The 22,966-nt window shown below is 48.9% G+C and overlaps 1 protein-coding gene across 1 annotated transcript in view; it reads right to left on the reverse strand.

The window, feature by feature from the left end:
* The window catches only part of LOC144161128 (uncharacterized), a 55,703-nt gene extending 32,941 nt beyond the window's left edge, over nt 1–22,762 (reverse strand). Inside the window, exons 1-7 of the mRNA XM_077692091.1 lie at nt 22,318–22,762; nt 22,113–22,262; nt 16,406–16,409; nt 10,878–11,023; nt 9,565–9,825; nt 3,961–4,135; nt 68–185 (exon numbers count right to left, since the gene is read on the reverse strand). Coding sequence (XP_077548217.1) covers nt 68–185; nt 3,961–4,135; nt 9,565–9,825; nt 10,878–11,023; nt 16,406–16,409; nt 22,113–22,262; nt 22,318–22,762 — 1,299 coding nt within the window. The remainder of the gene's footprint in view (nt 1–67; nt 186–3,960; nt 4,136–9,564; nt 9,826–10,877; nt 11,024–16,405; nt 16,410–22,112; nt 22,263–22,317) is intronic.
* Between the last annotated feature and the right edge of the window lie 204 nt (nt 22,763–22,966).

The following is a 22,966-nucleotide window of genomic DNA, read 5'->3' on the forward strand; positions in this document are numbered from 1 at the left end:
GCTCACAAATCAGATTGCTGCGACTCAAATGAAACATTGAACGGGGCGTAAATTTATTGCCGGATACTCGACGGTCACTGGAGGCTCCGGGAACGGTGCAGAAGGCGGGCGCTGCTGCACTGTGGGCCCGCTCCTTCTTGGCCCACTCCAGCCACGGAGCGGTGAGACCTGCGCACGATCGACACCTGAGAGGGGGGCTCCCGCCATTTGGGCACAGAGATGCGCGAGGGGCCCGGGTCGGAAAGAGGCGGCTTTCGGCGGGGAAATGCATCATGGGAAAGGGGGGGGGATGTTTGTCTGTGCTCATAAAGCTTCAAAAGGGATCATTTCCAATGATCAGGGGCACATGTGGAACGTTTTCACTTTCCTGCCCCCCCCCCCTATCCCAGAGTACTCTGAAGAAAGGAAGTCGTCTTCCTGAAACGTCAGTAAACTTTTATTTTTTATTTTTAATGTCTTTCTCGTGTGTCCTGTTATTTTTCGCGCTCTCTGTGAGTTTTTGTTTCCAGACTATATATATATATATATATATATATATATATATATATATATATATATATATATATATATATATATATATATATATATATATATATATATATATATATATATATATATATATATACAGTCGAATCCACTTATAACGATACCGCTTATAACAATATATCGGATATAACGATGGACAACGATTGCACCGTCCAATTTTGTATGCTTTCTATGGTAAAATAACCCGCTTATTACGATGCTCCCGAGCCGCGATATCGGATATAGCGATTGAATCCGCTTACCGCGCGCGCCGAAAATGCGAAAATGCGTCACGAGGAGGAAGCAGGCGAGGAGGAAGCGATCCCAGGGGAGGCCACGGAAGCACCCGATGATGAAGGGGTGCCACAGTTATGGTCGGCGCTTCACGAAGATGCGTCGGGTCTCGACGATTTTCTCCATGCCGACGATGGTGTGGAAACGTCCGAGTGCCTCAGTGACGAGGCGATCGTTGCGAGTGTGCGTGGTGCAGCGGACAGCGGTGAGAGCGACGACGACGACGACGCGGCTGAGCAGCGTACCCAGGTACCGTCATCGCACGAGGCCCAACGAATGATACAGTCCCTACGGGACTTCATTTTCGCGAAGGACCTCCCGCTCAGCTATGTGGAGCAATTAGATGCTCTCGAAAAAGATGTGCGTCAGCTTCGCGTGAAGCAGTCAAAGCTGACTGACTATGGCTTTTCTGCAAACGAGTAGTTGCACTACCTCACTTGCATGCTAATAAAATGTTTTGATCTCTCTTGTGGCTTTTTTTTTTCTCGACCCGCTTATAACGATTATCGGTTATAACGATGGGATTTTCTTGGCACTTGGATATTGTTATAAGTGGACTAGACTGTATATATATATATAGCGAATCAGAAAAATGGGAAATGAGGGGCTCGGTGAATTAGGACAGAATTAGGGTTGGCAGTCAAGAAAACCTCGGAAAGCAAAGGGGGTAATGCGGTAGGTCATAGGAAAAGATGAATTTTTTGAGTCAGAAAGAAAGTGGTGAAAAACAGTCCGCCGGGTGGTATCCGAACCCACGACCTCCAGAATACCGGTCTGGTGCGATGACCACTACGCTACCGGCGGGTCTTTTTCTCCTCCACTTTCTGGGGTATTTATGTTTAGGTATTTTTGTTTCCTGCACTTGGGGGTGGTAGCCAGCGCCACTCAGACTACTCGGGGGGAAGGGGACCTTTTTTTTAACCCCCGAGCCGAGACTCGAGTGTCTGCGACATGTCGAGTGTGGTCGACCAGCGTTGCACCCTCTTAAGCTACCTTTGGCACCAAGACCAAAACAGAGGCCCTCGCTATGCATGTAGCGAATCAGAAATGGGAAATGAGGGGCTCGGTGAATTAAGACAGAATTAGGGTTAGCAGTCAAAAAAACCTCGGAAAGCAAAGGGGGTAATGTGGTAGGTCATAGGAATGGATGATGAATTTTTTGAGTTAGAAAGAAAGTGGTGGTCGTGGGTTCGGATCCCACCCGGCGGGCATTTTTTCACCACTTTCTTTAACGTAAAATCTCTAACGCAAAATTGGGGCCCAGTTTATTCCATATGCTGAACACGACCGGCTTTATAGATAGCGACCTGCCCACGCGCGCTGACTCCGCGTGCCGAATTTGTTATTGCTTGTTTAGCTTTTTTTCAAGGTTTTACAGACGCCCCTGCACCGGCTGGCGCTGTATTTAATCCCCATTTCTCCGCTGTATACGCGTTTGCTCGGCAGTCCATTGTTGTCATTTCGTCCTTCTCTCGGTCCACTGTGCTCAGTCTTTGCCGATTCACACTGCGGGAAGTGCACGCATTCTGTGTGGTCGGCGGTGGGCTGAAATAAGAGATTTTTAACGCGAAATTGTTACTTCGCTAGGCTCTCGAAAGCACGCACCTGGACGGCGTCCACTGAACGCGCACCCACCCGGATATCGCCCGTGAAAAACTCCACAGTTAGTCACCCTTTGCTAACGCGTTCCACGGCATTCCACGCGTTTGATAGCGTGCGCACATCCGAAAGAATAAAACAACAAACAATATTCAGCGTGTTTCGTTCTATAGCATGGATCAGAAAAAATGAACAGGAAGAAGCACTTTGCGCGCACTGTTTTAGATAGGGAATAAAAAAAAGGGGAAAACAGCAAGAAACACTCAGCGCACTGTCTATAGTCTAATTTGCTTACGATGCTTAGCACGAGTATATATATATATATAAAAAAAAAAAAAACTACCGCGTGTCAGATATTCCTCGTGCAGTTTTCGTTGTTCTTGATCTTCTGAGGCTGTGTAGCAGTAGCATAAATAGTGATACTTGAGAAAATAGCTGCGGTGAATCTGATGCCAAGGTTGTAGGTTGTTGGCTCGGCGACAAACATAGCCAAAAGAAGCGCGTTCGCGAATGCATATGTTGAAAGATCCTGCAACATTTTTGCGCCGTACTTTCAGTGAACATATCGTAAGCGATGGTATTTGTTGCGTTCAGCGGACAAGATCAGGCGCACAGTAAAGGCAATTTGTTTTCACCATGTTCCGATCGCTTCGGCATGGCGGCAGTGGCTCAGGAAGATATCTCGAAGATAACTTTCTAACCGCAAGTATTGACCTGGGATGGCTGCATACCCATTTTTGCAATTTGTTGGGCTTGTAAGCCACACCGACGGAGCTCCTACCGGCGTGGCGCTCCCGTTATGGTGCAAACAACGCAGCCGCTGAAAAGGTTGCTGTTAATTAGTGCTCTCTTCGCTGGAAAAGCATTGTTTTCCCGCAAGAATGACGGCGCTTCCACGCACAGAATGGGACTGCTGTGGGGTTTATACAAATTCAAGCCTTCCCTATGAACTTTTGCTCGTGCATAGACGAGCTTCATGTCAAAACAAAGCCCCTCGTAGTAAAGGGAAAGTCGGCAAAGTTTCTGCATGTTTAAACGACCGAAAACGCTCGAAAATAAAGAACGCTAGCCAAACAGACGCATATGGTAGCAGTGTGGCTTACTTGTGTACGCTGACGTTTGCAGAGCTAAGAAACGGTTCTAGATCTACCGTGAATTCTCGTTGCTGGCCGGTATTATAGGTAGTGGTCGTCACCATCGGCATTGATTTGTACGACCGCTACATTTTATGCGAGCAGCCGCAGGCCCCACTGCGAGAAAACGAAGCCGGCGAGTTTGGGGATAAAACTTAGCCCCACCTGACCGAGCGCGCCTTCCCTACAGGGCAATTTTCTGGCACGCTGGCTCCCATTGTCGCCGGCTGCGATGGGCAGGTCGCTATCTAAAAAGCCGGTCGTGATGCTGAGCTGCTGCGCGTCACCGAGCATCATGGCCTGCACTGGCGCTCAACTGCGCCAAAGAAAGAGTGGGCGCATGCAGCGGATGTGCCGTATACCGTCGCCATCTGACAAGTCGAGACTCGAGTAGCGGGATGAGCCTTACCTTGTTGGTTCCGGTGCAGTGCCGGCACTGGTCGAGGACGCCGCGGCGGCCTGCGCAGCCAGATCTTGTGAGCAGTGGGCGCTGCGCGCGCTGACGGCGGCTGGCGGTGCCTCGTTTGCCTGCAGGGGAGCCAGGTCCTCGGTGCGCTTCTTGCCCCACCGCTTCTGGATGCCCGCTGCGGGATGCAGGGGTGGCAGGACACGTCAGCCAACTCGCGGGATAGCAGTCTGGCTTTGGACTTACGGGATAGCAGTCCTCCATTCCGCAACCTGCGTGCAGCGTCGTGGAGGCTGCATACATTGTTGCCAACGCTCCACCCACTGAGCACGCCAACTCGCCTTGAGCAAAAGCCGCAGTAGGCGTTGAAGCCTTGGAATGACCGTTCCCCTACGGGAAGGTGGAACCACAGGCCCCAACGCCGACTGTCGCTTTTCCTTTCGCTAGAGCCCCTAAAAAAGCCACGCTTGGTATAGTGGCTCTAGCTAATCACCTGATCTGGTGGCTCTAAGTGCGCTCAGTGGGTGGAGCGTTGGCAGCAATGTGTGCAGCTTCCACGGTGCATCACGCAGCTTGCGGAATGGGCTATAGAAGAAATGCCTCAGCTGAGCAACGGTGGGTATCACAGACCTCTTACTGATCACAGGTCCGAAGTACAAGCTGCCGTCGCTCGGTTCCTTGCGAATACTTTCTTTAGTGCTTAGTCAATGAGATGACCGTTGCAATATCATTAGTCGTGGTCCGTAATAAGAACAGCTATTGTATCTCCAGTGTACATAATATACCATTTGCCGACCATGCCATGGTGTTTACCCAGCACCCTTCTATATGTACCGTGAGTGACCACCTTAAACCCTATCTACGAACTCTATCATAGCAGGAAATCAATTTCATATTAATCCCACTAAAGCAAAGTTTAGGATTCTCCGCTTGCCGCACTATTGACATTAGGAATTTACACCATTTGATTTACAGACAAAATTTATAGAAAAAGAACTGGATTTGGATTGCGAGTTCTTACTATTCATTCTTATCTCCCACAGAACACTCTCGTTTCCATCTACGACACTTTCATGCACCGCCACTTGCACCACTGTCTTTCAAAATCGCATTTATCGCGTTTACAAAACATGGAAAATCAGGTAGTTCGAATAACACTTTTTCGCATCCACGGGTATGCAGCTCCAGTTTATTTTGGCCTTCACATATTACCTTTACGCTACATAGTTCAGCAGAAGCTACCTTCCATACTTTTTCAAATTATTGATGTTTCTCTTGAGAGCCTCCCTCCTTGGCTTCATCCTTACAGTGGCACCAGAATTCTCTCATAGCAATAATTTATTACCTAAAATGAAAACCAACTATGATAAATTACCCTCACAAGGTGAAACCCCCTTCCTAAGTTATAAAATCATGTGTCTTTATTTATATTTATCAAAAATCTTTAAACAGATGCTTTTGGAGACATTACTAGACCAGGTTACTTTGTTGATGCATCTGTTAATTTATATTTATTTTATGTTTAAACATTATAATCATTCTTCTTCGAACTCGACAAAAACACAATTTTGCAGGTTTTGATTCCTTTTTGTCTATTTTTTGATATTGTATGAAACATTGCTTTGATTGTGCGTTTAACGCGCCCAAGCTGCACCTGGGCGACGAGGCGCGCCGTAGTGGAGGGCTCCGGATTAATTTTGATCACCTGTGGATCTTTAACGTGCGCCGAAATCTCGAGTCGAGATATATATATATATATATATATATATATATATATATATATATATATATATATATATATATATATATATATATATATATATAGAGAGAGAGAGAGAGAGAGAGAGAGAGAGAGAGAGAGAGAGACCACTTTTATTGAACCGACCTAATTACGACGTCTTCCTAGACGCCGTCGATGAAAGTGGTTCCCTCTTCACAGGACCCATATGCTTCTCTAGCCGCCTGGCCCCTGGAGATAAGTACGAGCTGGTCTTCCAGGGCGGTGCTGGTCAGCAAGGTCTCCCATCGCTCGGTATGGAAGGATGAAGGATGGGGTGGGGTAGGGGGAAAGGTAACGGGGGGGGGGGGGATTGGCTTGAAGAAATCTCATATTCCAATGGCGTGTTGGAACGCGCCTAACTGAGTCTTGCAGAAATTACATTCCTTTTTTGTACCATTTCGGATACATCTTGGTTTGAAGGTAAGGGTGCGGGAAGAATCCTGCCTGTATCTGCCTGTAAATCGCTTGCTGTTCTCTGCGAAGCGATTTGTGAGGATCGGGGTAACATCGCCGCTCCGTCCTGTAATGGTTCGTAATGGTCCTATAACTAATTATGGACTGTGGCTCACCTTCCTCTACACGGTGTCCCGTCTCTCGGGTGAACTGGTGGGCAAGTTCGTTGCCCTCCAGCCCAGAGTGAGCCGGCGTCTATATCAATTCAACTTTCCTTTCAGATACGTCGCGTTTACTCTTGAGGATACTTAGTGCCGCAAGAGACACCCACTTCTTTCTGTAGCTGTTATATACCTTTTGCGAGTCTGACAGTATACGTTTGGCTGCGCGAGTGCTATCGCTATTGCGGCCTCTTCTGCCACCTCCGGAGAAGACGTCTTGATGGAGGCGCAGATTACGAGCACATCCAGCGTCATAACTGCCAGCATGGCTTTCGATAAAAACTTGGGTTAAAGCGTCTGTGAAGAGAGTGACTCCTCTTCCTCTTCTTCTATTTGATCTAGAGTCTCCGTCAAGGCCGCTATTCGAGACGCTCTGCGGCCGTCGTTACGACTCGGCCTCATGTTTCGAGGCAGAGGCTTAGTATCGATTTTATGCGCCCATGACCTGGGTAACGGCCACGTTTCCTTCCGGTCTGCCTCTTGCCAGCCCAACTTGGCAAGAACGTGACGTCCCTCCGAAGTTTCACGGAGCCGAACTCTTTGATTAGACAGGTGAGCTTCTATTAACCCTTCAACGACGTTGTGCTTGGCCATGCCGAGAAGCTTGTCGGTCGGCGAATGCTTGGGCATGCCCAGCGCCATCTTGGTTGCCTTACGTATAATAACGTTCACTGTCTTGGGAACGAAACGCACCTTCGCTTCTTTCCATTCTTGGGGTAACGAACCCTTCTACCAGGCCGCGTTGGCGAGGCTCAGCAGTTCAGCCCACTTGGTCACTCATATATTTAAGTATCTTGTACGTAGTACGGCGTCAATGCCCGTTGCGCTGCCTTGATTATTTTCGTCGATGGCCGCAACCAGCTCCAGTTCGGTGAAGGCTTCGTCCATCTCGACGTTGCTATCCCCTTCGTACTGTCTTGGGAACGAAACGCACCTTCGCTTCCTTCCATTCTTGGGGTAACGAACCCTTCTCCCAGGCCGCGTTGGCGAGGCTCAGCAGTTCAGCTCACTTGGTCACTCATATATTTAAGCATCTTGTACGTAGTACGGCGTCAATGCCCGTTGCGCTGCCTTGATTACTTTCGTCGATGGCCGCAACCAGCTCCAGTTCGGTGAAGGCTTCGTCCATCTCGACGTTGCTATCCCCTTCGTACTTGAGAGTCGGGTTACCGCTCGAGCTTCTCGGTCTTGAGGTATTTACTTGTGAGTTCACGGATGAGCCTCTCTCCGCACCCATCGTAAGTGTTGATCGTTCTTGTGAGGTCTCGAGCGCTTGCACTCTTGTTTTTCAACGGATCTATGAGGTGCCGCAACAGCTTCCAACTCTTCTTCGTAGACAGTGTGCCTTGCAGGTCGTCACATATCTTCATCCAATTTTCGATGCATAGCTGCTCTGCATACTCGGCCGCCTGCTTGTTAAGCGCATGTATACGCCTGCGAAGCTTCTTGGTATGTCTTCGTCTCTTCCAGCCAGCTTCGAGTAAGACCGTGCCTGGCCGCCCACATGTGGTTAAGCCAGCTGTCTACGAAGGAACTTGCGTAGTCGCAGTAATCGTCTGCGTAAATTTCCTGACAAACTCGCGTTGCTTCTTGGCCCACGCCCCATACGTCTTGGTGTCTTGATTCTCGTCCTCGCCTTCACTGTCGGCGCTTCTACGTAACCGGTCCCAGTCTGTAATGTTGGCTTGAACCAATTTCGCCTTGACTTGATGGCGGTTCCCCCGAGGGTGACAAAATGATGTCGTGATCTGAGCCAAGATTCTCCCCCGTGTTACACCAAGTAACATGGAGGTTGCCTCGTACTAACGTCAGATCAGGAGTGGTGTCTCTGCCCGTGCTAGTGTCTGTCCTGGTCGGCACGCCCGGCCAGTTAACCACCTCCATGTCGTAGTCCTCTATAGCTTTTACCAATTGGTTTCCTCTTTTGGACGAATGCTTGTAACCCCTGCCACATCGTGTGGGCCGCGTTGAAATCTCCTAGCACTAAAATCGGTGTTGTTCTTGCTTCTTTAGTGCAGTCCAATATGGTGCCTTCAAAGTCAATGACCCCGCTGGACGGTCGACAATACGCATTTAGGACGAAAATGTTCTTGTCACCCCCACTCTTCTGCTGTGAATTTCGATGGGCATATGTTCGCAGCCTCGCTGAGCGGTCACGTGCTGTGTAGCCGCCACGTTGATGCGTACCAAGATCGCAGTACCCTTTTCGCTAGGGTCCGTATATGTAATGTATCCCACGAGCTTAGCCCGGCCGTTGGTCTCTTGTAACCCTATATGATATCCAGTTTCTGGTCCAGTTTATAAACGTATAGTTTTTAGTCCCCTATCTTGATTGATTGTAGGGTGTAACGCGCCGACGCAACGCAGGCGATGAGGCGCGCCGTAGTGGAGGGCTCCGGATTAATTTTGACCACCTGGGGATCTTTATCGTGCGCCGAAATCTCGTACACCCGGGCGTTTTTGCTTTTCGCCTCCATCAGAAAAGCGACCGCCGCGGCCGGGAATCGAACCCGCGACCTAGTCCCCTATCTTGTTTCTAATACTCCTACAGTTGTATTGAACTAACGTCGCAGTCTTTTTCTGCTTTCCTTTAGTCTTCTTCATTTTCTACTTTCCGAGCGGTAGAATTGCGCGCGGAACCAACTTCTCGCGACCTGACCCGTAAAGCAAATCGTGATGACTTCATCTTGCCAACCGTGCGATGCTTAATTTTCGCATCCATCGTCATGACTCTAACGGAGAGTTGGCTACATTTGGCCTCCCCATTATCCATTCTTACTGCTAGACTGTTCACTTGTTCAGACAATTGAAAAACTTGGTTTGAGATTTGCATAAGAATGCTCTCGCCTAGGAGGAAACGAGGCTCTCATTTGGTTTTGAAGTCTGGGTATCTTAGAATAATTTAATTATTATTCAAATCTTGGGGCGTGGGGCCGTACAGTATGCGTAAGCAATGCTTAGACAATGTCAATGAACATTCACCCCGCAAGCTTTCAGATGATTTAACATCTCGAAGTCGACAAGCGATGATCATTATCTCTGCTTGTTTCGTGCGCTCTGCAGCTCATTCGTGGAACCTGAGTGTTGAATGACGCTGTTGCAGGGGGAAAAAACGCAAACATAAATTTGGTGTTTAATGGGCTGAAGCTGTGCGGGAATAGCGTTGGCCCACGCGCGTGGCGCAAAAGGCACAGCGAGGGCGAGCGAGCGTACCTCGCAAGTGGCTGAGCCTCTTGCGGCTGAAGAAGGATCGCAGCGTTTGCGCCCAGCGGTCGAGGCGCTTGCGTCGCGGGCCGTCCGTCTCGGGTCCAGTGTGCGAAGAGGAGGTCGGGCCGCTCCGGTACCACCGCTGCGTGTGGCCGGAGGACCGGTCCTGCGCGAACAGCGAGCTGCTGGGCCCCGCCACCGGGACCCCCACGCCGTCCTCGGCCGACGCGCTCAGTGCCGTCTCCGCGGCCAGCTCTTCGCTGCCCACTGCACGCGCGGCGGAAGCGCACTCTTGTCGCGCTGTCCACCGCTACAGTGCGCCACGCTTTTCAATGCATCAGTATTTACAGGGCGCATTTCAGGCGGAACTCAGCGGAGATGAAGCATATACAGCGAGGGGCCCAAGAGGACAAGCACGAAGACGTTTCCTGAGGGACGTAACTGCCTTGGGAACGTAACTGCTTCATGGGTATGATCGATGATATTTATGGCCCACTAACTAGTAAAATAGCAATTATTATTCTTACGTGAACCTGTGGTTGGGACAGGCAGCAGGAAGCGATTTACAAGAAAGCAAGATATTGCTATAGAACTGTTTGGAAACTAAGACAGGAGTACAAATTTATAATACAAAAACACACGATTACACTTCTTACGCGCTCAAATGCGGGAGCGCTGGTATGCAATTGAAAGCCGCAGAGTGCTCCTTCGAGTTTTGCGGCGGGCTATGCTTTCGAGTCTCGCGATTAAATTGGTGCGGGTTATTTGTCAGAGTTTCTACGTTAGCATGTTGGCTGTACACCGAACTCATTTGGGCGAAGTCTGCGTATTCTACTGCCTCGCAGACAGGCCCGCCCCGCTGGTTACCTGAGGCCAGCGCGGTGCGCTTGATGACGTGTCGCTGCAGCCAGCCGGACCATGCACCGCGATCCTCTCCGCTTTGCGCGTGCATGGCTCAACATGTGCATGCGTGGAAGTCTGCCTGCTCGCCGGCTGAGCCGACTTTATTGGTGATTGTTGGAGATATATGCGGCGGCAGTAAGCAGGTACGGTATAGGCTGTCGCACGTGTTCACCCGCATACGCCTTTCTATCGAACGCTTGTGCACCAAGACGAAAAATTTTGTGGAGGGACGTCAAACACCCGGAAGAGCTCTTGACAGCCGGCGTAATTCCCACGAGCTAACTGTGCGGGCCGCGACTCCGTTCTTCCTACGTCGAGCACTGGGCTGTAAACGAGCGGTGTCGCGTGGTGTGTGCGTGACTACGGCCCGTCCGCTGCCAGCACGGCCTTGATCGGCGAGCGGGCGAGGCGCTCACCCTGCAGGGCGCTCGACAGGGACGTGGTGGGTGTGACGAGGCCCAGGTACTCCTTGACGTTGTTCTCGGTCGCCTTGATAATCACCAGGATGCCCACGATGAAGGCCACCACGCTCACCAGCAGCAGGAAGGCGCCCGTCTCGTTGCTCAGCATCGCCCGGCCCAGGTCGGGCTGCGCACCCCGCCGCCGGCACGTATCATCAGCGCCTAGTGCCTGCGACATTCGCGACTCGCCACAGGGCCAATATCTGGCTCGTGGTCTTCCGTATCACGCTGGTCGAAGGGCTATGGGGTCACCGGCCGTGCGAATATATATATGCGGCTGGAATTCAAGCCTCGTGGAGCAGGATTAATGCGGGGTGATACGGCCATTTTCTTTCCCCGCCTTTTCTAAAGCATCCAAATTAAAAGTAAAGGATGAACTATTCCGCCTTCTTCCTTTATAGTTTGTTCATTGGAGCAAAAAAATAACCAGATAATTGCATAGCGAAGGCCTCGTAGGCAGTCGCCGTGATGCCGGCTGCTTAAGGGGCTTTTCTGACAGTCAGCAGTTCCTGGCCTACGCACGTGTGTCCTGACAACGGGCAAGAAATAGGGACCGCCCTATCTGCTCTTGAGTTAGGATGCCTTCACACGCACACGGTTGCAGCATAAAAATGGTGTTGCTGATTCTCTCGCAGCTCAATCCGCCTTTTTCATTGCGCTGCGTGGTACCAGCGGGAAGCGATATGGCAGGGGTGCAAGTGGGCCGCCACTCCAGCGGAAGGGGAATCGGCGATTCGTAGCGCGTTTTGTGCGTTTGCGTAAGTGTGAACGTACACCTTGCAGCCTCAAAAAAAAATTCTGCAGAAATTCAGAGAATTATCTACTAATGCGTAGCATTCTTATGCCGCTTGTCTTGAGTGTGAGTTTTTTCCAGCCAATTTTTTTTGTTTTTGTAAATCCTGTGCGACCAATTATCTCCATTTACGCTAATATAACGATTACATTTGGAACTTTCGCGAAAAATTGCATTGTTGTGGAAATGCAGGGCGTTACACGTGCACGGTTCGCAATTTTCCGTAATTATTTTATATTTGTCTTATTTTTTTAGATGTTTCAAAATTTCGTTCAACCAATTATCTCCATTTACGCTATTACTATAACGATTACAAGTGGAACTTTCGCGAATTGTCATGCGTTATACGCTGTGCCATTTTCAGTAATTTTTTTAATATTTTTCTTATTTTTTAGTTTTTCCAAAATTTCGTCCGACAAATTGTCTCCATTTACGTTATAATTTTGAAGAAATATAAAAATAAAAATATATAAAATATTTACGGAAAATGGCAAACCATGTAACGCCCTGCATTTCCACAATAATGCAGATTTTAGGAAGGTTCCAAATCTAATCGTTAAAATCACGTAAATGGAGATAATTGGTCGAACGAAATTCTGAATATCAAAAAACAAGAAGAATATATAATAATTACGGAAAATGGCGAACCGCGTAACGGCCTGCATTTCCACAATAACGCAGATTTCGCGAAAGTTCCAAATGTAATCGGTAAAATAACGTAAATGGAGATAATTGTTCGGACCGTGGAAATCATCTCAACAAGCGTGCGACATTCGTTTGGAACTTTCGCGAAATCTGCATTGTTGTGCAAATGCAGGGTGTTACACGGTTTGCCGTTTTCTGTAATTTTTTATATATTTTTTTATTTTTATAGTTTTCCAAAATTTCGTTCGACCAATTATCTCCATTTACGCTATTATAGCGGTTACAGGTGGAACTTTCGCGTTATCTGCGTTGTTGTGGAAATGCAGGGTGTTACACATTTCTCCATTTTCTGTATTTTTTATATTTTCCTTATTTTTTAGTTTTTCAAAATTTCGTGCGACCAGTTATCGCCATTTACGCCATTATAGCAATTACAGGTGGAACTTCCACGATATCTGCATTTTTGTGGAACCGCAGGGCGTTACACTGTCCTGGCTGTGGGAGTACTCGGCAAAGAATGCTACGCATGCTTGAAGACGTACGTTTAACGTGGAAATCATCTCAACAAGCGTGTGACGTTCGTTTCATTACGCTGCGTATGACCAAGTGTCAGTACAGGAGGGTGGCTAGCTGAGGCTGTTGTAGCAATGTTCTTACGTCAATTTTTTTTTCTGTCTCGTAATAGGAGGCCCCTGTCAGTCAGCAGCATAAACGCAGTGGCTCAAAGGGGCCATGCAGACAAAATACAAGTTTGTTTTATTCAAAAGATTTTGTGTTTTATAGTGCCCCCAGCGCTTGTCCGGTTGCAAGCGATGCTTTATTCACTGAGAAATTAATCAATTTAGGTTAAAATATTGATTTTCCCGCTAAATAGTGTGTTTTCGTGGTCTGCAATGACATCACAGGAAGCGACCGCCATGCAGCCGATTGCGAAGCCTTGTTTACTGTTAGTGAACCTAGATGGCGCCACCATACCGCGGCAAGCCGTTTTCTGCCTTTGGTTTGTTTTTGATCGTATTTAAACCTGGCTTGTTTTTGTTTTGGGAGAAAACAATCGTTTCGTTAAACATAGTGCTCGCTCGACAAATATGGTCACGTAAGACACCGTTGCTTGCGTCAATCGGCCAGTGTCGTCTCTCTGAGACAACCCAAAGCCCAGCAGTGCTTTGCAGCTAAACCAAGCATAGTGCGCGCTGCACCAACAGTAGTACGCATCGGTACTTTTATGTTTACGAGTGCTTTCGTAACTACCACCGTTTGTCCCACTATTCTGACGGCTTTAAAAAGAATGTGCCCTAAATTTAAGCGCAAATAGCTCGTTCGTCAAGATTATAAGCTCTGCCAAATTTGCGTTTGCTTTTGCCGGGCTCCGCCAATCGCAGAGCTGGCTGGTATGACATCATAGGTTCTACTGCGGGAAATGAGCTAGTAAATCGCATGGCCATTCCCTTTTTTCATAATTATATAGCTTATTTGAGCGAAGTTTAAGTTAAAAGTGTTCTTAGTTTGATTCTAACGAGGCAATCTTTTGACTGAACCGAACTTGTGCCTTGTCTTCATGGCCCTTTAAAGGAGCCATGAAGAGAAAATACAACTTTGTTTAATTTGAAAGAACTAGGATTCAGTATCTCACTCAGCTCCATTAGAGCCACAAAAGATGTTTTTTAACGAAAAAAAAGCAAGTATTTAAAAGCTTTCAAATTTTGCGCCACAGTGACGTGTTATGAGAAATAATGACGTCATACGGGCCAACAATAAAATATAATTTTCAGTGCGTTAACTGCACGTTAGCGTTCAAGTGATGCGGTCAAATGGAACTAGAGGCCCCATTCATCTGTCGTCGCGACAGGTCAGCTAGGCGGCCGCCAATCGCACAAACAAGGTTCCGTGACGTCATAGAAAAGTTGCGGGAAATTGGCTAGGGGTCGCGACTGCTTCACACGTTTTCTTTAATATCTCCGTTATTTGTTCGAAGATTGCGATGATATTGCTATCATTGTTATCGGGACTATGCAGTCTTTATAATAAACCCAACTTGTATTTTGTCTTCATGGCTCCTTTAAGGAGCCTTCATAAAAGCAGTAGTTTGAGGCTCGTATGTTCGTTTCAGCGATGCAGACACTTGTAGCTGACTGCATATTTGTTCAATACCGTCGTTCTTTATTTTTTCTCTCTCTCTTCCTCATCGTAACAAGCGTAAATGCACGCGCAGGGTACTTTTAGGAGCGTTTCGACCGAAGCAGCCAAAGCCCCAAGCAACCGAAACACCAACGTATATCAGAAAACTTCTTTTTATGGCACACTTTTATTCATAACCGCACTTTTCACGCTTTTCGCACGATTGCACTTTCTTCTCTAGAAACAGTGTCAGTTCTGAAAGTTGGTATCGGTTCATTCCGTTTAAAGAGCGGCAAGCTGACGAGCGAAGATAAAAGTGGTACACAGTACAGTAAAACCTAGTCAATTTGGATCTCAAGGGAGTGAAAAAAATGTCCGTATTATCTGAATGTCGAATTATCGAATGAAACGCACATTTTAAATTCCTTTATTCCATACCTTTACTTTGAGAAGTGCGTGATGATTGTTTGTTTGTTTTCTGCGGACAGCTGGGCGGAAACGGCTAGTTTTCGGGCATGCGACAATCCCTTAGCGCAAACGTATTGTCTGGAACATCGTAGCAAAACTCCTCTAGAACGACGAGAGCGTCCGCGGCTTCTTTTGTGGTACGACGCACCGGACGTAGAACATCGCACGGGTCTTCTTCGTCGGACGCCTCATCCGCCACACCGAGGGCAGCGTTGATAATATCATCGGTAAACTGGCCGGCCACAGCGCACCTTCTACAGCGCACCGTTGCATCAACTTCGACAGCGCACCGTTGCCGTCGACGGATGGCGAGCGAAAGTACTCCGCGACGGAAAAACCGGTCGGTGGTCGCTGTCGCTCTAAAATCGCGTGAAGGCGATTGAGAGTCGTGGTTGAGACGGTAACGATGCGTGCTCCCAAAACTCGTTTCAGTTGCGCCCCCCTGGACCTGCCTCCAGTCCGAAGTAACCAGGGCGCGGGCAATTTTGCGTCCAATTAGCGAATGTTTATTGCCATGGGGCTATGTACATTTTTTAAGGGAGGGTGTGGGAATGACGAATTATCGGAATTTCTGAATTAACGGAGGCTGAATTAACGAGATTATACCTACTTTTCTACTCAAATCACTAGCTCCGCGTCATTAGAACAAAAGTTTAGTTTATAGTAGTGAAGGGCTGAGTGCAGATCGCGCTGGGAATAAAACTGTGGTTGATTGCTCATAGGAACCAGTAAAACACGAAAGTGAAATGTGCAGCGAAATCTACCGCTGAGCATGATTTGCGGGTCGGCGGCTGTTTTGTGGGTGTGCTTGGCGAGCGACGTCCTGCTGGCGGGTCGCTTCGGCAAAGGTGTACTGGCGTCATTTCCGTGACGAATATGACGTCAGTGAAATTTTGGAGTATTCCGGCATAAAATACTTTTGTGTTAAAATATAAACCTGAAAACGAACAACCTCAAGTATAACGAACTGATGATGATGATGATTCCTATTGGTTTCCCCTTTGAAGTGGGGTGGTGACATGTCATCTTACCAAAAAGGACTAATATAACCATGTTTTACACTCTTGGTTTAATACTAGCGCTGCTTAGGGCAGGCACTAAAGCTTATTAGGCCCGAAATACTTTCTTTTCCCTGTTACAGGTGGTAACTGTCCTAGGCAATATTCCCCTCTCTGCTTTTCGTCCACCAGCATTCTAATCTTCTTTTCGTCCCCTCGACAGCATTGAAGTTAACTTCCTCTCTGATACCCTTAAATCCTAGGGCTTCTGAAAGCCCAATATTCCCTTCATGTAGATTTGGATGGATACCCTCACATTCTAACACTATGTGCCGTGTTGCGACCGGGCGGAGGCACCCGATCCGAGCTCCGTGGCCTCCGACATACGAGTGGTAGCGTGTATGATGCGAGCGGCCAGCCGCTGTTGCAGCCGTGAAGAAATCCAGACGCCGTAGGCTAACGTAACTGTTTACTTCATAGCGAGAGGTGAGCCGAAGCCAAAGAACAATGCCCCGACGGGCGAGGTTACAATACAGGACTCGAGCAGAGCGACAGCATCGATTCGCTGCTCTAACAGGAAATGGTTTACAACGCTTGCGGGGGTCTATTTATACCCAAAAGCGGTAACGGTCAAAACGCAACAAGCTGCAACACGCCACGAACGTCACAGACACACACAACGCTCTTTCCAGAGTTCGTAAGCCGTTCATAGCCTCGGCGCACGTTGAGTCCGGGAGAGGGGAGAGAGGAGGACTCCGCTGAGTTCGCGGGGCCTCTGTGTCTTTGAAGAGCGTGGAGACGAGCCTCGCCGGCAGAAATGCGCCGAAAGCGAAGCGTCTGACGCGGCTTGTCGCGACTTGTCACCGACATGGTGGCGCCTGTTTTCGAAGGCGCACGTAGTGGCTTAGCCGCACAGCCGTGGAGTGATGCGGGAATGTACGGCGGCGCTGGCCGATTCGTAACAGCCGCATAGTTTCTGTTTCTTTTCCGCAGACTACACATACCCCATCATTTTGTGAATACTTCCTCACAAAACTGTTATGGCGAATTCCATTGGGAGAACAGGAGCAAGTGGAGCGAGCAGCCAGAGCAGCACACGGGAGTAACGGGGACGTGTGCTTTCGTTCCGCGAATGAAACATTCGCGCTGCTCCGGGAGCAGTGAAAAGAGGGGGAGGGCGTGATGTCAAGAGTCATGTGACCAAACTTTTCCCGCTCTCGCTTCCCGGAGCATTTCGCGCGCTCGTGTTGTCCGCACGCTGTTCCTCGCCAGTTTTGCCAGATACGTGCCGGTGGTTTTGTGTCTGCCTTCCGCATGGCGACGAATGAAGAAGCCGAGTGCATGTTCATGTCCATGATAGGTCACCATCGTATCTCCCTAAAATTAGCTGCGAACGATAACAGCATCCGCCGTCTTTTCCAGATACGACTCTACCTTCGGTCGCTGCTCCGGCGGGGTGAACATGCGCTCGAACATAAACTCATGCAATGTCAAATCGTCGCCGTCGTCGCTACTGCTGCTGCTGTCCGATGATGAGTTTGCGCTTGAATCTTTGGTGCTTTCATCATCTAAAAGTAGCAGCATCGTCCACACGGCCACGCTTAGCTGCTGCCGTACGCACTGAGCGACTATCGCGGCTGCTGGATTCCGCCATTTTTCCACCGCCACCCGGGGATAAAACCAGAAATGACGTAAAAGAGGTCATGTGACTTCCTCGGCGTTCCCTGTTACTCCGCCGCTGGCGACGGAGCACCGAGAACTGCTCTCGGCTGCTCTCGGCGCCAAAAAAGTGCTCCTCCTCAACCAATGAAACACAACGCCCCTGCTCCTGCCCGACCACTGGAAGACGCCAGAACTCGCGAGAGCACTTTGGGTGCAGTTAGAAGTGCTCCTGTTCGCCCAATGGAAAGCGCTATTAGTTCGCAGGCAACCTGCTCTAGCCTCAAAAAGCAAAGCACTGCCCTGGGAATTATCGTAGAAATTTTCCTTTCTGATGTTCATCTTCTCAGCCCTGTACATCTCTAACGACGTTTTAGCTTCTATTTTTTCCCTCCATTTATTCGTTTCAATCTGCCTTGCCTCTTTTTTGGTTACCTTGGCTGTTTTGGATTCCCCACTGTTCTTTCCGTTATTTCATCGTTAGCCTTCTAGTCTTTCTTAACCACTGCGTGTCCACGCTTTTCAAGTATAGGTACCTAAAAACCTTAGTTACCTAAAAACCTAAAAACGCTTTAGTACTCAAGGTTGCTTCCCCGCAAGAAGACCCTGCATGCAGGGGTGCACCCCTTACAGACCGCTTGCTTCGTTGTACTGGCGTCACCTCTGTGACGGATATGACGTCAGCGAAATCTTCATGTATCCGGGAATAAAATACTTTCGTGTTAAAAAAAAGTAGCAATTTCCGCATGCATGCTAGGAAAAGAAAACCGACAAAAAATTCTCAGCGTGATTCTAACCCCCACCGCTTGGCGGATCGCCGTTCCTGACCTCTCGGCCACGGTGACGCACCCCGCTTTTCCCGAATGCCGCGTACACCAAACTGAGGCTCAGCTTTTCACATCGTGCACCACTGTGAACATGTTTCATTACACTATTGCTGGCACAGAAACTGATCATTCGTTGAATAGCGCTTGTGCACTAAGCTTCCCGAGCCCGCCCCCCCCCCCCCCCCCCGAATAAGCCAGCAAATATGATCGCAAATCTTAGCTCGCTTATCACGCTCTACAAAAAAAAAAAAAAAGAAGAAACTATACAGACGCAGGTTCATCGCGGCACGAATCTTGTCAGGGCCGACTGGTCGTCTTCAGTCGGCGAGCCAGACGTGCCATGTCGACTTTCAGTTGGCGGGTGTTTTTGTGTCGCTGTCGGCGTATTATGGCAAAGCGATCTCGGGATTCGGCATACGAGTCGGTTGTCGACAGCGGTGTGTCGGCCTGGGGCCGAATTCTCTAAAACGACGGGGCGTCGCTTTGAAACGATGGGGTAGCGCCATGCAAATGCATGTGTTCTGGGGTTGGGGCCGCCGCTTTGGGGTGTTTATCACAGGGACTGCGCCGCAGAAAAGCAGTGTGGCAAGGGCGCGAAGTGACACCCACTGCCCCCCGTCGTTTGGCTCGTAGCTTCTGCTTTTCTGCGGCGCAGTCCCTGTGATAAACACCCCAAAGCGGCGGCCCCAACCCCAGAACACATGCATTTGCATGGCGCTACACCGTCGTTTCAAAGCGACGCCCGTTTTTTAGAGAATTCGGCGTGACTATGGCGAGACGCAGAACGGTGCGTTTATGCATGTTGCCGTGACGGACAGATTCGGACTTGTTCACTCCCGTGTCGGGTTTGGCGCGTGTCGACAGAAACAAAAATTTCCCGCTTCATGTTATGGTCTGCACACCAGTCGCATTCGCAAAACGCACATTCCGTTTGCTCGGTGGCGGCCGAGCCCGCTGGTCTGCTTTCACTAAACGGACTCAGTGACAGCAGGCAGTAGCTGCGGGGTCACCGCGGAGCCGACCGGCCGTGCCCCTGCCACACTGTTTCCGGCCTCCTCCGCCAGGGCCACGCGCATGCACAGTAGCGTTGTGAAAGGGGCGGATTGGCAGAACACTGAGCGGATAAGGGGAGGGTGCTGATTGGGTTCGCACCTGCGACCCCAAGATATATGAAATCAACCATGTCAAGTCAACTTCACTCAGAACATGCGGTTTCTGCAATGCAGTGTTCGTGACTGAGCACACGCCAACGGGCACTGGGCAGATGCCGCTGATAAAGTCTTCATAACGGTTCCACCCCACCTTGACCAACACGGCAACATTTTTGACAAAATTAGGCTACATACACCGCAATTGATCTTTAAAGCTACCAAATACCGATAATCATATTTATTAAATTCAACACTCGAATTATTAGAGAGTTACAGCAGATCGGAGAACCGGTCCCGGTACGAAACCCGGTACACCTGCGCATGCGCACAACCAGTTTTTCCGCGTCTGCACATGCGCAGTAACGGCGGTCGCCTACCGGGTACCGTACCGGTACCGGTTCTCCGATCTGCTATAACTCTCTATTGTCTCCAACGGAAACCTGTATACAATCACTGTGGTGTTTCCACCGTCCAGATCCATATCTCGCTGGAGACGCAGCTGTCTGGCGTGTTGAAAAAAAAGACTCCTTGTTCTTAACGATTTGTCTTCCCTTCAGCATGTAAGCATTTGGTTTATTTGCACTTTCTGCACGCCCTTCCTGTCTTTTGTCGTTGTGTCGTTGCAAATGTTACAGTGCTGGAAGTCCCAAGCGTGCTTCCTTTCCTCTTGTCAGGTAACTGTTCAGCGGCGTTTATTACATTTGCGTGCAAGGCCATACCTCGCGAGCGGCATTTGACAGCGACATTCCCTATGTACTGGCTGGCGCATTCGCATATGTGGCGTCACACGTGTACACCTCACAAATTAAAAGAAACCCCGTTCCCATTTAGCTCATTTCGTCCAAGCTTTTTATCCTTCTCAAGCTAGCTACAGATATTAGGCATGCGAAGGATGAACGCTGTTGCCTCGAAGACGACAAGCCTTTGTTGGGTGCCCCCTTATCCAATGCTTTGTTTACAATACGCGAGTGTTCATATGTATATACACACATGTATATTGCACTATGCAAAGAGCCAGACTTTCTTTTCTTTTTTGCATATCGGGATTTGCCCACTTAAACTGTTCATGAAATTCGTGGCTCCTGCAGGCCCCTGGCTATTAAATTTTCATTTTTGCCACCCATTAGTGACAAACAAGAGTTCACTAGGCGTTCACAAGAGTTCACTAGGCGTTCACTTTTCATCAGATTTAAGCTGGGACACCCATATTGATTATATATGCAAGAAACTGGCTCAGGTAAATGGAGTTTTATTTCGTTGTCGTTCCTTAATCCCACTGCAGGCAAAACTACAGATATATTATGCCTTATTTCATTCACGTTTAACAAACTGCAGCCTAGTATGGGGGACAACAACCACATCCAACATAGACTTACTATCCTTCAAAAGAAAATTATTCGTCTCATTGATAACATCGACCGAGTGCAAACAACAAAAGAGGCCTTTGTTAAATACAATATTGTTCGATTTGATAACATGTACAAATTCCGGCTATTAGATACAATGTATTACGCTTCACCTGTTATTGCAAACTTTCTAAAACAATTAACTGGATTGCAAAGTCACTACACTAATGTTAATACACGAAATCCAACTTTATGGGCTGTGCCTCTATTCCGCACAAACTATAAACTACAGTCATTAACATATAACATTCCAACATTGCTGATTCAGCACAGAAACACAGGCGGAATGACTCGCAAGGAGCTGCGAAATCATTTCGTGCTGTTACAGGAATGATTACTTGTTGCGATTAACATCTTTCTTTTTTTTTAAGGAGTATGAACAAAAGGTTATTATCATGTGAATTAATTACTATCCTTATCTTACGCGTGCAAAGCGTATTCTTATCTTGCGCACAGTTCCCTTATGATAGAAATATCATTTGGGTTTTTATTTTTATTTTCATCTTGCACTCTCACATTATTTGCTGTTTATATATTCCTTATTTTTCTCTCTTTCTTGTTGCCGTATGCTCATATATTATGTGCGTGATTTTATGGGATATGTATAAGTATATATGAATATATTATAAAAATGTCTACAAATATATGCACTGATGTGTGCAAATGTAGTTCTATATGAAATACCCAACAAAAAGACGAAGAAATTGCACAATTTGTTATTGTCATTTTTCGCAAACGTAGAACACGTGGCGATTTTTTTTTCTTTTTATCATGGAATGTATTTTGTCCTGTTTCCGTGTCACATGCAAACCGATTGCATACCGTTGTCTGGTGTACCGGTTCCTCGGGCTTTGTCAAGCTGCAAAAGTGGCTTTTACCTAAGGAACCATCCACTTGAGGAAAATAAGCTGATTTGATTTGATTTAGCTTGTACAAACAGTATCGACTATTTCTGATGCCTGGCCTCATTAGTGAGTCGCGCTGCACGGTAGACGGCCGCATAAGTTTGCCGGCTTCAACATGCAGGCGCAAGAGGCGCGGTTAATTATCTGGTTCGCGCAAGCATTGCTTGCTTTTGGCCAAACGGAGGTTACGAAAGGCACCCACGTGACCGGCACTGTATACCGCGCGCAGGGTTGCAGTCGGAAGCGCAGACCTCACTTTGCTCCGACCAGGAGACCGACTTGGTGGCCTTGGGCGCGGGCGCGAGAAGCGTTGGCGCGGAGGCTTCCGGCGACCAGACCTCGGGGGTGCACCTGGTGGCTTGGGTTCCACCTGCACGCAGCCGTCCACCCTGTCGCACTCGGGGCACACACAGCAACGCGCTCACCGTGCTTAGACCAATAACGCATGAACTTGCGCCTGCGCTTCTTGATCTGCGTCAGCGTGACGACGGCCCCCGGGAGCTTGCAGATGGCGCAGGGGCCCCTGACGTTCAGGTAGCGCGTCAGCTCGTTCATCTGCTTCACCGTCTTCTGGCCGACGTCGATGATGCGCTTGCGCTTGATCACGGCCGGCCGGCCGGCAGCGACCACGTTCTCGCACGACACGCTGGTGGCCGCGTCCCGTGGCACCACGTGCCCGTCCGAGTGGCCCCGGCGGGCGTTTGGCCAGTTCTGGAGCGGCCAGTTGATGCCCATCCAGGCGGACGAGGAGCGCACCAGGCCCCCCTGCGCAGCGGGCACCCCGCCGCCGTCACTGGTCGCGCCCGCTGGCCTGGCCGCATCCTCGGCGATCGGCGAGGGGCTCGAACCACTCGGCTTGGCCTCGGACATAGGGCTTCAATTTTGACCCGAATCGGGCGGGAGAAATTTAGTGATCGAACTAGTGCAGCCGAATCATGCCCCCTCCGCTTTGGGCGGCCGGGCGCCCAGCTCTGATCGTCGTCGCCTTCTTCCTCACGGCTGTGACGATTGCCCTGGTGAGGAATTAATTTTGTATGGCACTCCCAATTTCCTTTAAATGTATACCATTGCACT

The sequence above is a fragment of the Haemaphysalis longicornis genome, unplaced genomic scaffold (genome assembly GCF_048455015.1).
Source record: "Haemaphysalis longicornis isolate Haplotype H1 unplaced genomic scaffold, Haemaphysalis longicornis Haplotype H1 scaffold_1, whole genome shotgun sequence".
Classification (NCBI taxonomy): domain Eukaryota; kingdom Metazoa; phylum Arthropoda; class Arachnida; order Ixodida; family Ixodidae; genus Haemaphysalis; species Haemaphysalis longicornis.